This window comes from Cheilinus undulatus, linkage group 4 (genome assembly GCF_018320785.1).
Source record: "Cheilinus undulatus linkage group 4, ASM1832078v1, whole genome shotgun sequence".
Taxonomy (NCBI): domain Eukaryota; kingdom Metazoa; phylum Chordata; class Actinopteri; order Labriformes; family Labridae; genus Cheilinus; species Cheilinus undulatus.
In genome coordinates this window covers 49,133,894-49,147,639 of record NC_054868.1, presented here as the reverse complement: position 1 = coordinate 49,147,639, position 13,746 = coordinate 49,133,894, and the positions used below count along the sequence as shown (strand labels likewise).

At 37.5% G+C, this 13,746-nt stretch overlaps 2 protein-coding genes across 2 annotated transcripts in view; one reads left to right on the top strand and one right to left on the bottom strand.

Moving 5' to 3' along the window:
- pvalb7 (parvalbumin 7) overlaps window positions 1–13,746 on the top strand; it is a 70,782-nt gene that overhangs the window by 17,660 nt on the left and 39,376 nt on the right. The gene's annotated exons all lie outside the window — the stretch shown is intronic.
- The window catches only part of ncf4 (neutrophil cytosolic factor 4), a 60,965-nt gene that overhangs the window by 37,445 nt on the left and 9,774 nt on the right, over window positions 1–13,746 (bottom strand). Inside the window, exons 4-5 of the mRNA XM_041784766.1 lie at window positions 3,476–3,546; window positions 2,620–2,747 (exon numbers count right to left, since the gene is read on the bottom strand). Coding sequence (XP_041640700.1) covers window positions 2,620–2,747; window positions 3,476–3,546 — 199 coding nt within the window. The remainder of the gene's footprint in view (window positions 1–2,619; window positions 2,748–3,475; window positions 3,547–13,746) is intronic.

Sequence of the window (13,746 nt, the reverse complement as noted above, 5' to 3'; positions counted from 1 at the left end):
GATCCGGGACCGAGCGCCTAGTGTGAAAGCCACCTTAGGTGCACCTTTCTGGTACTCAGCTACCTGCCCAGAAATGGAGAGAAACAAAGGATGCGGATGCTTTGGGGATATCCTTGTTTTGTGGTAACAAAAATATAGCTTTTTTTAGGTAATAGGCTGAGTTTATGAAAAAAAATAAACTAACTGATCATTTGAATGGCAGAACAAATGCATTACATTACTCATTATTACAACAAATAAGTGATCAAGGATTCTTGTTTCTAACCGAGTACCCCCAGCTCTGACTGTCACTGCCTTGAAAGGGGACTGTCCTGTGTTTAAGGTGCTACTTTCATCAAGAAAGTTTAACACAAGACTGTAACAGGATGAAAATATGACTGAATTCCACAAATTAAAGTAGTTAGATTAGTACAAACACAACCAAGTGTGAAAGATTTCTCTCTGATTCACAGAAAAATGTTGAAAGTTTTTTACTTTTAACAAGGCTATGATATCATTCAAGGGTGCCCTCTTGATCTTATCATCAGCGTTCAACTGAAACCTGAAAACTCTCCCTTCAAATTTTAATTTAAACATGAGTTTATTCATTCTTTTTCTTTTATATCTCAAGGGAAGAAACTTTTACAAGATAGGGAGGCAATTTCCAGTCCTTGTGATTAAAATGCCTAAATGATATTTCACAGACAAAAGGTCATGTTTTGATGGCCTCAGATGCTTGAGATCCTTAGGTTGTACATTCACAAAGATTTTATTCTTTTATAGTTTAGACAGAGAATAATCCTCTTCATCACCGACTGCAGACACTTTAGCTCCAAACCTGATTTTTCAAGGCTGGTACATTTGCATTCTCAAACATTAACAGAGCAGAAAAGACCAAAACATGGTTTTGGTCTCTTCTGCTCTCATGATTTTGAAACAACAATTTTGCCTTTCATGGAGATAACTTTCTTTTTTGTTCAGTCACAGCTTCATGGTGTGGGAGAAGTTCAGCTGGATATTTGAGAGGGGTCTGGCTGCATTTCTGATGGCTACTCTCACAGACCATTCATCTGAGACGCTGTTATCTCGCTAAAGAAAAGCTGTAATTTGCTAGTACAACATTCCAGTCTCACACATTTTTTTTAATTCAATTTATCAGAGTTCTAATCCATATTAAATTATGTATTGACCTGTTTAAGGAGTAGTTACACAAACTGAAGCTCACTCTGGCTGCATTAGCTAAAGCTAATACAGCTACAATTCATAAATAAAGCAAAGAAAAAGATCAGAGGTCTAATCCGGGATTAGATTATGTATTGACGCGTTTTAGAGGTAGTTACACAAACTGTGGCTCCCGCTAGCTTGGTTAGCTTTAGCTAAAGCTAATTTGTTTCATAAATAAAAAAAAAACAGGGAAAAAGATCTGAGGTCTAATCTAGATTAAATTTTGTATAGAACCCTTTTAGAAGTAGTTACACCAACTGTGGCTCACTCTAGCTTTGTAAGCTTTAGCTAAATCTTACACAGCTACGCTAGCTATGTAGTTTAATTACATAAGTCAATGTAGCTAAATGGGCTTTAGCAATGTAAGGTTTACCAAACGTAGCTAAAGCTGACGTAGTTGCATAGCTACAAAGCTGCTATATTAGCTGCATAGCTACATTATCTATAGCTAAATTAGCTTTAGCAACATAAGCTTTTGCAAACTCAGCTAAAGCTGACATAGATATGTATCTGACATACCTGCTCTGTGAGGTTAGCGTTAGCTTTGTGTTCTATGTAGCTCTGCTAGCTGCATAGCTCCTTTATCTACATAGCTTAAGCAGCTAACAGAGTTGCACTGGCTGCATTGGAATTTTTTCACAAAGCTTTTTTCTTGTAAGCAGACTCTGCTTTATTAACATTTTGAATTAAGATTTGCAGTTCAAGTGTTTGACTTCATACTTTCGGTATTCTTACCCTTACCTTAACCCTAAAAGGAAGTTTAAGCCAACTTAATTTTGGAATTAGAGAGTGGCTGTCAGAAAGGAACGGGCTGCAGCCAGATTGTCTTGAGATGTTTAAGGTTCTACTAGTACGTTTACATGCAGTCACAAAAAATCAAGTTGTAATGAGTCTGCTTGAAACTGTACTTTCAGAATGCATGTGAACATCCTACTCTGACTGAAATCATACTTAATTGAATGTCTCAAAGTGGTGTTAACAAACAGAGATAACTGGCAGTACTGAGCAATGTAGAATGGAGCAATGAAGTTTACTTGAGCTTTCTAGGGAAATCCTGCCGAATCTTGTGGAGTTGTTGGAATACAAGCATTTGTATGCTGTTAGCCCACCTGGGCACAGGTTGAGCAACAGTAAAGGGGTTGTGGAGGTTTGTGTGAGTCAGTGACCTTTTATGGATGAATGTTTTTAACATATGCAGGAATTATTCTATTTTCATTTGTATTTTCATAAGTAAAGGGAGCATAGCGCCATCTACTGTAGTGGAGGTGAACATGCTCCAGTCAATAAAGCAGTTCTCTTGCTGTGGATGTATCACAGGAAAAGACAGTATTCCAGTTAAATCACCCAAACAGGCTTTTTTACATGCTTTAACCTGCATGTCTTCGTGTTTGCTGGTATTGTGTGCAGGGGTCTTACACTTTTCGGGTCGGTGGGCGGAGACGCCTAAGGGCTCGGGGTTGTTGTTCACTGTCCTGGTCCGTCTGGTAGAAAAACATCCTGAGAGTGTCGTCAAGCAGAAACCATGTTGGCAGACCCAGCAACCTCTGAGAGAGACACAAAAGTGAGAGAATGAGGCAAAGAGATGGAGAGGAGTTGGATAATAGCAGAGAAAAAGACTGGGCGTACGTAACAAGGAGGTGTTTCAGGTGGAAGATGTGGATGACGGTGGAGAAGGAGGGAAGATGGAAAAAGAAAGAATCAGAATGAATGGTAAATGAAGTCCACAGAGACAAAAGGGGTGTCAGAAGAGTGGGAGTTTGATGGAAGAGTAGAAGGAGACGTAGGGTGGTGGGAGATTGGAGCGTTAAGGATGGAAGGAGTGGATGAGAGCGAGGAGATGAAGCGAGTAAGATTACAAGTGCAAGGCGAGAGAAGGCGAGAGAGTGTGGTGAAATGAGAAGCACGTAGGTTGCGGGGAAAAAAAGAGCAAAGCAGAAAAGAGAAGTGAGTGAGTGGGAGAAAGAGAACCTGATCGTGTTTTTAGCGATGGAGCAACAGTGAAACATGTCAAAAGTCCCGCAACTACAGTCAGTCAGACGTGATGTGGGCACAGGGCAGAGCAAAGAGAAGAGAGCAGCAACGCCTACATGTTGAGATCCATCTGCAAACTACTGCTGAAATATCCGAGTCAGTGCTTATCCACCTACAGCATCGTTCAGCCCACCAAGTTGTAGGCTTCTGCACTGCAGCTACAAAAGATACCAAGCATGCAAACATCTCAAAAACCTTTGTTCAAAATAAGACTGCACCATGCATACAATTATGTGATTACCTTCATGTACGTGTTGAGTTCAGGGATCCTGCTCTCTGCAATCTCCTGCTTGTTTCCAATGAAGACCTTTCCTAAGAAGACAGAACATGCATATCATAAAAGCTGCATTAAAGAAATCAGCAGGGGTCAGGAGTGCAATTCAGGATATGTCATTTGTTAAACAAACAGATGTTTCTTTTCCAGAGCGTGCACAGGGAGCTGTGGTGAAGGAAAATGATGGTGATTACCTTAATCTAATCTGCAACACTGTTATTTCAGGCTCTAAATCCATTTCACTGCATGCAGATGATTTCTGAACACCAGGAAATTTAAAGGTGCCCTATGGGGTTTCAGTTAAAGCACAGGGGCCCGCAGCACACAGACACTGTGTTAAATATTCCTACACTATTCCACTGATTGACAGTTGTTGGCAGTGATGTGCAAAGATGCTCAGAAATAGACCAGAAAGGGCAGCGAAGAAGAAATCTGCTTACATGCAAACATCCAGATCCAAAAGCATCAGTCTGGCTTTCAAACCTAAATACAGCAAGATGTGCCGTTGCTTTTGGAATACTGCATTTTACAAGCATGTTTGAGGACCTGCAAAAAATTGTTGTTCTTGGTCTTCTAAACAGAGAAGAAGCACAGGTAGCATTTTTCAATAAATAAAATTTGCCTTACATCATGCAGGAGAGAGCTGTATCATTGGGCCTTATTCACCAATATCTTCCAAACACTTTACTTTTTTTTTTTTCTTTAAAAAGATGGTAAGAAAAGTTGAAAGCTTGTGTGTTTTCCAAATTAGCATGGAGTATCTTCCCTTTAATGCCCAGACAAGGGCATAACACTGTAGGGCTGTGTGCACACACAAACATCACACAGGACTGTAAAGAGAAAGAGACATGGTTAATACCAAAAATAAAATCTAGGAAAGATTATGCACTGAATGCCAAACATAACAAATACTGCAACAGCTCTAAAGTGGGTGTAGTGCTGCTTGAAATGAAACTGAAAAGGCTTATTTAACTACATGATATATAGCAGCAGTAACATCAAAAGACACTATAAATATAGTATATAAGATAGCCAAAGCTTGATCCATGGTACAGTGGGACTTCTTTGTTTTATCCACAACAGTCTTCACATTGAGGTAACAGTGAAAGGAAACAGAGCCAGAATAAATCTCCAGAGGCCAAAAATAACTCCTCGTTGAGAGAATTCCACAGGTCCATTTCATCACTGATGCACTGCAAGTATACCAGACAAGTCTAGTTGCCCCCTAGTCAGTTGAGCTTTTTGGAAAACCATAACCAGGATGAATAAGAACTTCCTGTTCAGATGGTGCTTTCATTAGAAACACTGACATTGCACCGTGATCAAGTTAACATTTATTCTTATGGAGGCAGATTAGAACCACTCCAACAAAATTCAAAGGATAGGTTAACTTGTGAGAAATTTTTGACTTTTGGTAAGTCATATCTCTACAAGAAACCAAACTCAATATCTCTGAGTTTAAAAAGTCATACATTTATGAGAGAAATCTTCACATTTTCAGTTAAACAGTCTATAAACTCAAAAATCTCAACTTTAAGTCATCAGTTTAAAATATTATGATGCCATACATTTACGATAAATGAACCTCAGGACAATGGCTGCATCAGGGTTGTCACTGGGATGCTCTCAGTGTTTTTTCTTCTGAATAGCCTCCGTGTACGGCTGTGTCTCTATAAAGTCCAGATGCTCATAATAATGTTGTAATTTTGGGCTAAAACCATAAGTATAAGTGGTTTTTGCTCAGTTATAGTATGAAGTATAATTTGATAAGTCTTTCAACTGCAGTACTTGTTTTATTTATTTTATTGTTATTTAAACTTTATTTAACCATATAAAAATGTGCAGAGCAAAGGGCTTCATCTGGTCTGGGTTTCTTCCACACAACAGACTGTTTGTGATTTAATAATCTATAAAATTCTAAATTTTGTTTCTTATGAATTTATTACTTTTTAAATGAAGAATTTTCAAAATGTTGAGTTTTTAAACTCTACATTTTTGTCGTTTCCCCCTAAAAAAGATAGGATTTAATAACTGAAAAACTTACTGTTTTTTTTTTATTTGCAACTTCATGATTTTAAAAATGTTGATTATTATTTTTCTAAAAAACATATATAAAAAATGAATTATTCAAAATTACTTTTTAACTGGGCCCAATAAACTGTTGTATATATTATATGTGGTGTTTCCACAAAGTACTATTACTGTGAACTTTTTTCCCAGAATAGTTCTTTGGTCAATGAAGGCATCCTTGCTAAATTTTCTTTACAAAATCAATGGTGATTGGATCGTAGCTTGTACAGTGCTTTTACACCGCAGTGCAGGGGTGTCAAACTGACTCACAGCAGAGGCCAGACTCTGAATTTTGGTCTGACAGCATAACAGGGTCAACATTCAGCTATAAACTGTATAATCAGTAATGAAATATGGGAAAAAGTATAAATGATACATGATTTTGAAATTTAAAGTCCAAATTATAAATTCAAAGGCTCAAAAAAACTGAGACAGAAAGTCAAACTTAATGGTCAAAAAGGTCGAAACATGACATTAATAGTCAAAATAAAGTTCTTAAAAGGCAAATACCTGACTTAGAAATTCAAAATCACAAGTTCTTCTACCTTAAAATATGACATAAAATTTGAAATCATGAGTTTAAAAGGCAAAAATAAGAGATAAAATTAAAAATCATGAGTTTAAAAGGTAAATTTAAGAGATTAAAGCCAAAAGAATACATTTAAAAGGTCAAAATGTGAAATAACATTCAAATCATGAGTTTTAAAGGTCAAAATATGACTTAAAAAATGTCATTCTAAAAGGTTAAAATATGAGATAAAAAGTCACATTCATTCGTTTAAGTCATAATTGTGAGATGCAAATTTGAAAATATGAAATGCAAACACAAACTAATTTTATTTTCCCACATTCTTAACTCTGTATTGAATTATTTTACTCTTTATTTTTTCAAATTTGATGATTTAACAAGGAAATTTAATTTTAATTTTATCCTGGAGGAAATCTACAGACCTCATACCAGTGGGCCATTTATAATAATAATATGACAATGTTGTGGGCCTGGAGTTTGACACCCCTGCCGTAGTGTAAACCCGTTCACACCCTTTCACTCCACAGAGGCATACAGTGGAGCTGCTTTGTGGTATTTCTAGTTTTTATGTTGTTTTCAGTGCTTCCATTGTTTTCATCATTTCTTGTAAATTTCTAGTTTATGCTTTATAAGAGGAGCCATGTAAAACCAAACTTTGCTCTAATATGACCTACATCAACCAGACCAAAATAGGTGCACATGTACTTAAGTACTTTTATCTTTAGCATCAAACTGTTACACTTCTATTAGCTGATATTAGCCGGATTTTACATTTTAGTTCCAAAGCAACCAAACTAACTTTTGCTGAATTAAGTTCTTTAAAATGAAGTTATAATGATCCTAATATATTGTGACAATATAAACAAGTATCAACATATTTTGAAAAGAAAAATATTCATGTCTTGTCCAGAAATAGAAAAAAAACCTATCTAAAATGCATCTCTCTAACCCTTTATCCCTGCTATAACACCTGGTGCAGTGCAAATTTCTGCAGCCAGCACACTCACCATCTGCTCTGAATCAGGGCCCTTGACGGTTCATCTGAGGCCATCTAGCAGTACTGTTAAATCCAATTTAGCACAGTCCTAATGACCCTCAGACACAATATTCAGGCCTCTCTACTCGCTCAATTTCTCGTTCACTCTCATTCACTTTTGACCATGATAAGTCACTCAATCCCTTGCAGGCACGGATTCACTCATTTCCTCACTCTCAGATGAATCTCTTACTCATACACTTAGATCTCACCATCTTCAGGGGCCTCACTCATATGTATGCCCTTCTGACCTTAAACTGATTGTAGAGAAGTTCCTATTTTCCTGTTATATACAGTTTTCTTTGCTGTATCTATAATAAAGGTTACAAACTGTGATAAAACAGTGTAGCGTGCATGGACAAAGTCTTAAAAATCGCAAAAAAATGATACTATAATGGATTGTTTAATAGAAAAGGGTGAGCTGGGGATAAAAGAAAGGCATGTGTTAATGTTGAATGACTGCTATTATGAAAACCAGCTTTCAGGAGATACATATACTATGTTTTCACTCCTTCCTATCACCCATCCCCCCTCCTCTTTCCTGTCTTTCTTATTTCTCTCCATCCTGATGAGATCTGGCACTGCAATTAAACCCATCAGATCTAATATTACCCAGCAGACTCCTCAGTGGCAGACACTAAATCACTTTGTAGAAAAGTAGAACTTTCCCTAAATAGAAAGTGACAGAGAGAGATACGGCCAGGTCTGTAAAGAGTTAATGTCACACATTTCTAAATAAAGGACTTAGCAGGTTTTATGTGTGCCAAATAACTGTTTTGCTTTCATGGTAAATGCAAAGTGACCACATTTGTTTTGGATCAACTCTGCACTTAAAGATGGGAAAAACTGGGGTGAAAAAACTGGACCAAAAAAACAAAATAACAAGGGGAAAAAACAGCCTAACTATAAAACCACGCACTTTATTCTGAACAATAAATCCGGTGGAGGTTTGAAATAAACTTGTTGGTCCACTTAGCCACAAAAAAACTCTTCATGAGGATGAACGGCTTCAACAATCTTGAGAAGTATCTCATTTCATTTACACAGGGGCTGCCAAATGATCCGTTTTTAACTGCAATTATGAATTTGATATGCATGGGCATAGCATAGGGGGGTAAAGGGTACAGATTACCTGGGCCAACAGTAGAGGGGAGCCTTAGGGATGTCTGGAATAAAAGGTGTGTTTTTAACGCATCCATAGCACTTGAAACCAGGTTCCCAGAAGATAGAGAAAACAGAAGAAAGCAGGGGCAAAGAGCAAGTTGATGAGGATATTGAAGGAGAAGAGGCAGGGAGAGAGCAAGAAGTTGAGAATGTTGGAGGAGAAGAAAGCAGGGATAGAGAGCAAGATGAGGATGCAGGAGAAGAGAAGAAATCAGGGACAGAGAGCAAGATGATGAGATTGCTGGAGGAGAAGAAAGCAGGGACAGAGAGCAAGATGAGGATGCAGGAGAAGAGAAGAAATCAGGGACAGAGAGCAAGAAGATGAGGATGCTGGAGGAGAAGAAAGCAGGAACAGAGCACAAGTTGTATTTTAAAGAACCACTAACACTAAAAGCACAAACCCCCTAGACATTTTTGTCACTTAACAAGCATTAAATGAAAAAAGCATAAATACTACTATACTGGTTACCATGCATGGTTTAAGTATTGTCGATGTAGCAAGACTTTAACAAATCCTTCAAAGAATTCTGTTGTTATTGCTGCATACTAGCCACAGAATTCAACATTGTCAACATCGTCATTGTCATTGAAAGTCAACATTGTCTGAAATATATGCAAATATCACTAGGTAGTAGGACTGAAAAGATCTGGAAAAGTGGAAGCAAACAGCAGTCATCCCTTGGATGAAAATTCTGTTTTAACCTTTATATCCAGAGCCAATGGCAGCACAAGGGTGAGTATACAGAGAGTTCTAGAAACCATAATAGAGGTATTTTTTAGGCTGTCTTGACTATTTAGAGTCAATACAGCAGCCTTCCACTGTTGGCTAGATCTGTACCCTTCAAATTACCAGAAGGTGCAATTTGAGGCACGCTGCAAATGATTTATCAAAATAATCCTCAAGCGTGTTAAGTCAATACAGTTATTTACTGCTCCCATCACATTAGAGCCTCCCTGATCTGAAAACATGAAAACCAAACATGCATTTCCAGGCTGGGCTGGGTAGCATCACCTACTGGATCTTACGCTCTACTTTCTTCTTGGACATGATTTTATTCATGTTCATTCCTTTTCTTTTGAGTGTCACTGCAACTGAAATAAGTCTGCAAGTCGGGACATAAAGAAAATCTCTCTTTGTCCTTTTGTCCTTGTTTGCTGGTGGCTGGACTCTCATTTTGTATCCCATTGTTTTCTCATAAGTCTGTCTGTCTGGGAGCAGCAGTCAGTGTCTACTTTCATTACCAAAGGTTGGAAACCAACATCTGCACTGATAAAGGCCTGAAGGGTTTGAATGAGTTGCTTGATCACTGATTAGGATAGATGAAAACAGAGGGAGGTGTTTGTGTTCCTGCAAATTACTCACTGATGATGAGTTAGGTTTCTCTACCTTACAATGAAATCACACTTGATGGATAAAGCTTGAATACTATTAGTTTATTTACCAAACATTTAAACATATTAATAGACTTGCAGTTTGACAAACATTGTTAACAGATATAATTTCATTGTTTTTAATTTCATTTTATCTTTCATTTTAAGACTGTATCTTTATCTTACTATTTTAATTGGTGGCCTGTCTGTCAGTCCGTCTGTGTTGATTTGTATGCCACACTGTTGCTCTAATTATCCTTGATACCTCTCAGGAGACTTAGATGTTACTGTTACTTTTACTATTACTGTATAATGTTCTATTTTTATTAATTTGACTATTTAATAGTGATGTATTCTTGTTTTAGGTTTTGCTTTTATACTGTGAAGCACTTTGGTCAACCGTTGTTGTTTTAAATTTGCTATATAAATAAAGCTGAATTGAATTGAATGAAAATCATAAATATGTACAGATTTTTAATAAGAGGGAACAACAACAGAATGTTATTGCGTATTAGTGCTACCAGAAGGCACCAGAGTCATGTGCATAAGTGTGATTATGTGGCAGAACTGAGAAAGATGGCACAGGACTGTAACTTAAGTGATTCGTTGACAACGATGTTGAGAGACTGTTTGACCCGTGGCATAGATGAAGACAGGATAGAGTGGAGGCTGCTGTCAGGGGACAGACTGACTTTTGAAAAAGCACTCAAGTCTGCATTGTGTGGATTCATGGATTTGGGGATTTACATGGCATGAAAGAACCTGGAAAATGGAACAAAGTGGCGTGGTCAGCAAGGTCAGTAACACAGGACCAAAGTCCCAGTCAGACATTAGAAAATGCTACAGATACGGTAGAGAAAACAACTTGGCAAAAGACTGCAGGTCAGCCAATGAAAAATGTTACAACTGTGAAAAAGTTGGACACATTAAAAGTGCCTGCAAAAACACAAGGGGGTAAAGAAAATACTACGAAGGGATGAAGTATGAAAAGCGAAATAATTTCATATAAGAAGAAGGGGGAGATAGTGAGAGTAATCCAAAAAAAATGTCACACTCAAACCTTGCACACTGAGTGAGAGTGAGAGACAGAAAAGGAAGCAGCGGACACTGCTCTGAACCATCAATCATCCATTCAAGTGACTTGGACTGACTGTTCCAAAAAAAGTAATGATGGACAAAAGTTTCAGCATAAAAATAATTAGCACAGCATGAGCTTGATTCTATTTTTTTAACATGCAAAAAAATCCAGAAGACATAAACAGACTCAGTGTGCAAAGATCTAAAGACGATGAATATGTACAGTCATTACATCATGAGGAGACACTCATTAGTAGAGGAGAACCAATCAGAAAAGAGCTAAAACTAAATGTAAAATTTGAAGTAAACACAGGCTGTGGATAACTTCAAGGTCAAAGAGCATAATTTACAAGTTATTCCCTAATAGCCAAAAACCCACGCCTCCTATGTGCAGAATTAAGCTCAGAACATACAAAGGCCATACAGTTCCAATTTAGGGCATGATTGTCAACTATTTTTGTTATTATTTTTTTGTTTCACTTGATTAATTTTGCTTTAACAAAAACATTTTTGACCATTCACACCATTAAGCATTTTTTTTAACTGAACTACTTTTCGCAAGTATTGTAAATGATGAAATTTATTTGTTGTATTGCCCTCAGGCACTAAGAACCATGATATAAATTTTAAAAGACATTCTGCATTTTTTTCTAGACCTGATACCTCAAAACAAAGGTGGTTCCCTGAGACTGAGGTCATTTTTCCTGTTTTTGTCTGCCTTTCTTCTTAAGCTCTTTGGCTTTTCAAACTAACCTATGAGCTGTGACTCCCTCTGCTCCTCACTTAGATTAAAGTGAGAGCTGTTTTGGTGGGAGGGCCGCTGCACATCCTGCCCTGTAAGGACAGGGATGGTGTCATTTACCATGCATGATAAAACCTATGGACAGAATGAGTGCAGCATGGCCTACAGCACAGTCATGGTTTGATCTTGGTGATTCTGTTTCCATGACTGTGGGGGACAAATATTGTAGTTGAAATTGAAACTTGTTTAAATTTCTTCCACTTCATTGTCTTGTATAAGTCTGACTTAAGCAGACAGCTGACAATCAGTTCTCCCTTGTGCAGACAAAGCATTGAATGATGTAGTAAACAAAATTAAGACTCTAAGAAGGCTGAGTATTTGAACGCACTTCAAGCTACTCTCAGTATGATTCCTCTCAGCATAAAATCTTCATTAAACAACACTTACACCAGTCAGTGGCTCTTCTTTCTTTGACTTCTCTTTAGCTCCGAATATTAAATGAATGGACTTGTTTTGTCGTGTCCACATCTTCTCTGTCTGGCAAGAAGTATGCAGTCAAGGCAGGGCACACATTAGTCATTGCAGAAGTGGATGTTTTGGTAATCTATTCATCCTGATGCCTACACTTGCCTGACCTGCGTTTCTAGTAGTCTGACTTCTCAAAGCAATTTTACACCTCAGGTCACACATACCCATTCACATCCATTCACTCCATCCTAACACTTAATAGCTAAATAAGAAGGTAAACATGGCTGTTATTCTTCTGTGCAGCTGATCGTATATGTTTCAGTTCAATCCATCATCTGATGTTTAATTGTTAACTCTCTCTAGCTCTCTCTGTGTTTTAACATCATTAGTCAGTCTTCTACTTAAGGTTTAGAACTGACCTTAGGGGATATATATCTCAGTGGTAGTACAGGACTGACAGCAAGGCAGAATTCAACATTCAACCTGACAGCATGACATTTAGCCACTGTAAATGTTGCATTTCTCCAATTCCAAAAAGATTTCCAGATTTTCTAGTGGGTTGCATCATTTCCACAGAGTTTAATGGAGGGAGGATTGCTAAAGTGCTGATATTTCTGGAACTGCTCATTATTTGAGTTGATCCTTAGGAAGGTAATAGTGTTTACCTGGTCATATTGATTGATAGGAGCTCAAATGCAGCTACTTAGATTTTGGCCTCTTCTTCACAACTATCTTTGTTTCGTCCATGTTAGAATACCAGGACTGAGCATTCTGTAATGAAGGCTTACAGTGTAATCATTGTGCTGCATAACAAGGGGAAAAGTTCAATGTGTGAATGTGGAAACTTAATTATTTCAGCGCACAAGTGGAAATGACAATGAGGTTTGCCAAACACACAGCTGCTAAACTCTGAGGCAAATGATGTGTAAACCCTCTACCCTTCTAGCAAACAGTGTGTCTTAAACATTAAGTTTAAACTGTGGATTTCTAGTGGCTAGGGCCAAGGTAGTCAAAATAGTGATGGACAATAAAACAGTATCATTACCATTATCGGTATTACTGCTGTATCAAAGTTTCTGCAATTCCATTATTGCAGGTTTAATTACATACATTACAATAATTAAAAAATACTACCTTCATTTTTGTACTTTTTCTTATTAAATATGAGAATGACTAAAACTCTTAATGCAACAATTCATATACAATTTGCAATACGAGTCAGAATCGTCACAATTAGATATTTTTAGGAATTTTTCATTCCTTGTTTGGGAATGAAAGAGAGTTAAGGAATAATCGCATATCAAATCACAATATTGGAGAAAAAAACTGCAATTAGATTATTTTCCAAAACCGTTCAGACAAATATCCACTGAATGGGATACATTTCAAATTCATCTGGGACACATCCCCTCCAAAGTGTTTGGTAAGGGCAGGACTTTTCAGAAAATTCCCAGAAGGTGATTGGACAAACATTCTGCTTGTCCCGTTCAATAAACGGTATTGAGTAACATTAGCTTGGCAGGCTACTTAAACTTGTAGGTGGATAAAACTCATGCCAAGGTCAGTCGGGACTCAGGAGAAGCACAAACACATGTTCTTCACCAGGAAAGGTTTTCAGTGGTTCATTGCTCGTCTTTGAATAAAGAAATGGTGTCCATACCTGAAAAAATGACACTGCAGCTATCTGAGCTTACTGCAACATCGGAAGCCATTGTGCGTACCGGCCTGCTGTACAACTACATCCCAACCTTAACTATTGTAAACTCATGCCAAAGCAGGTT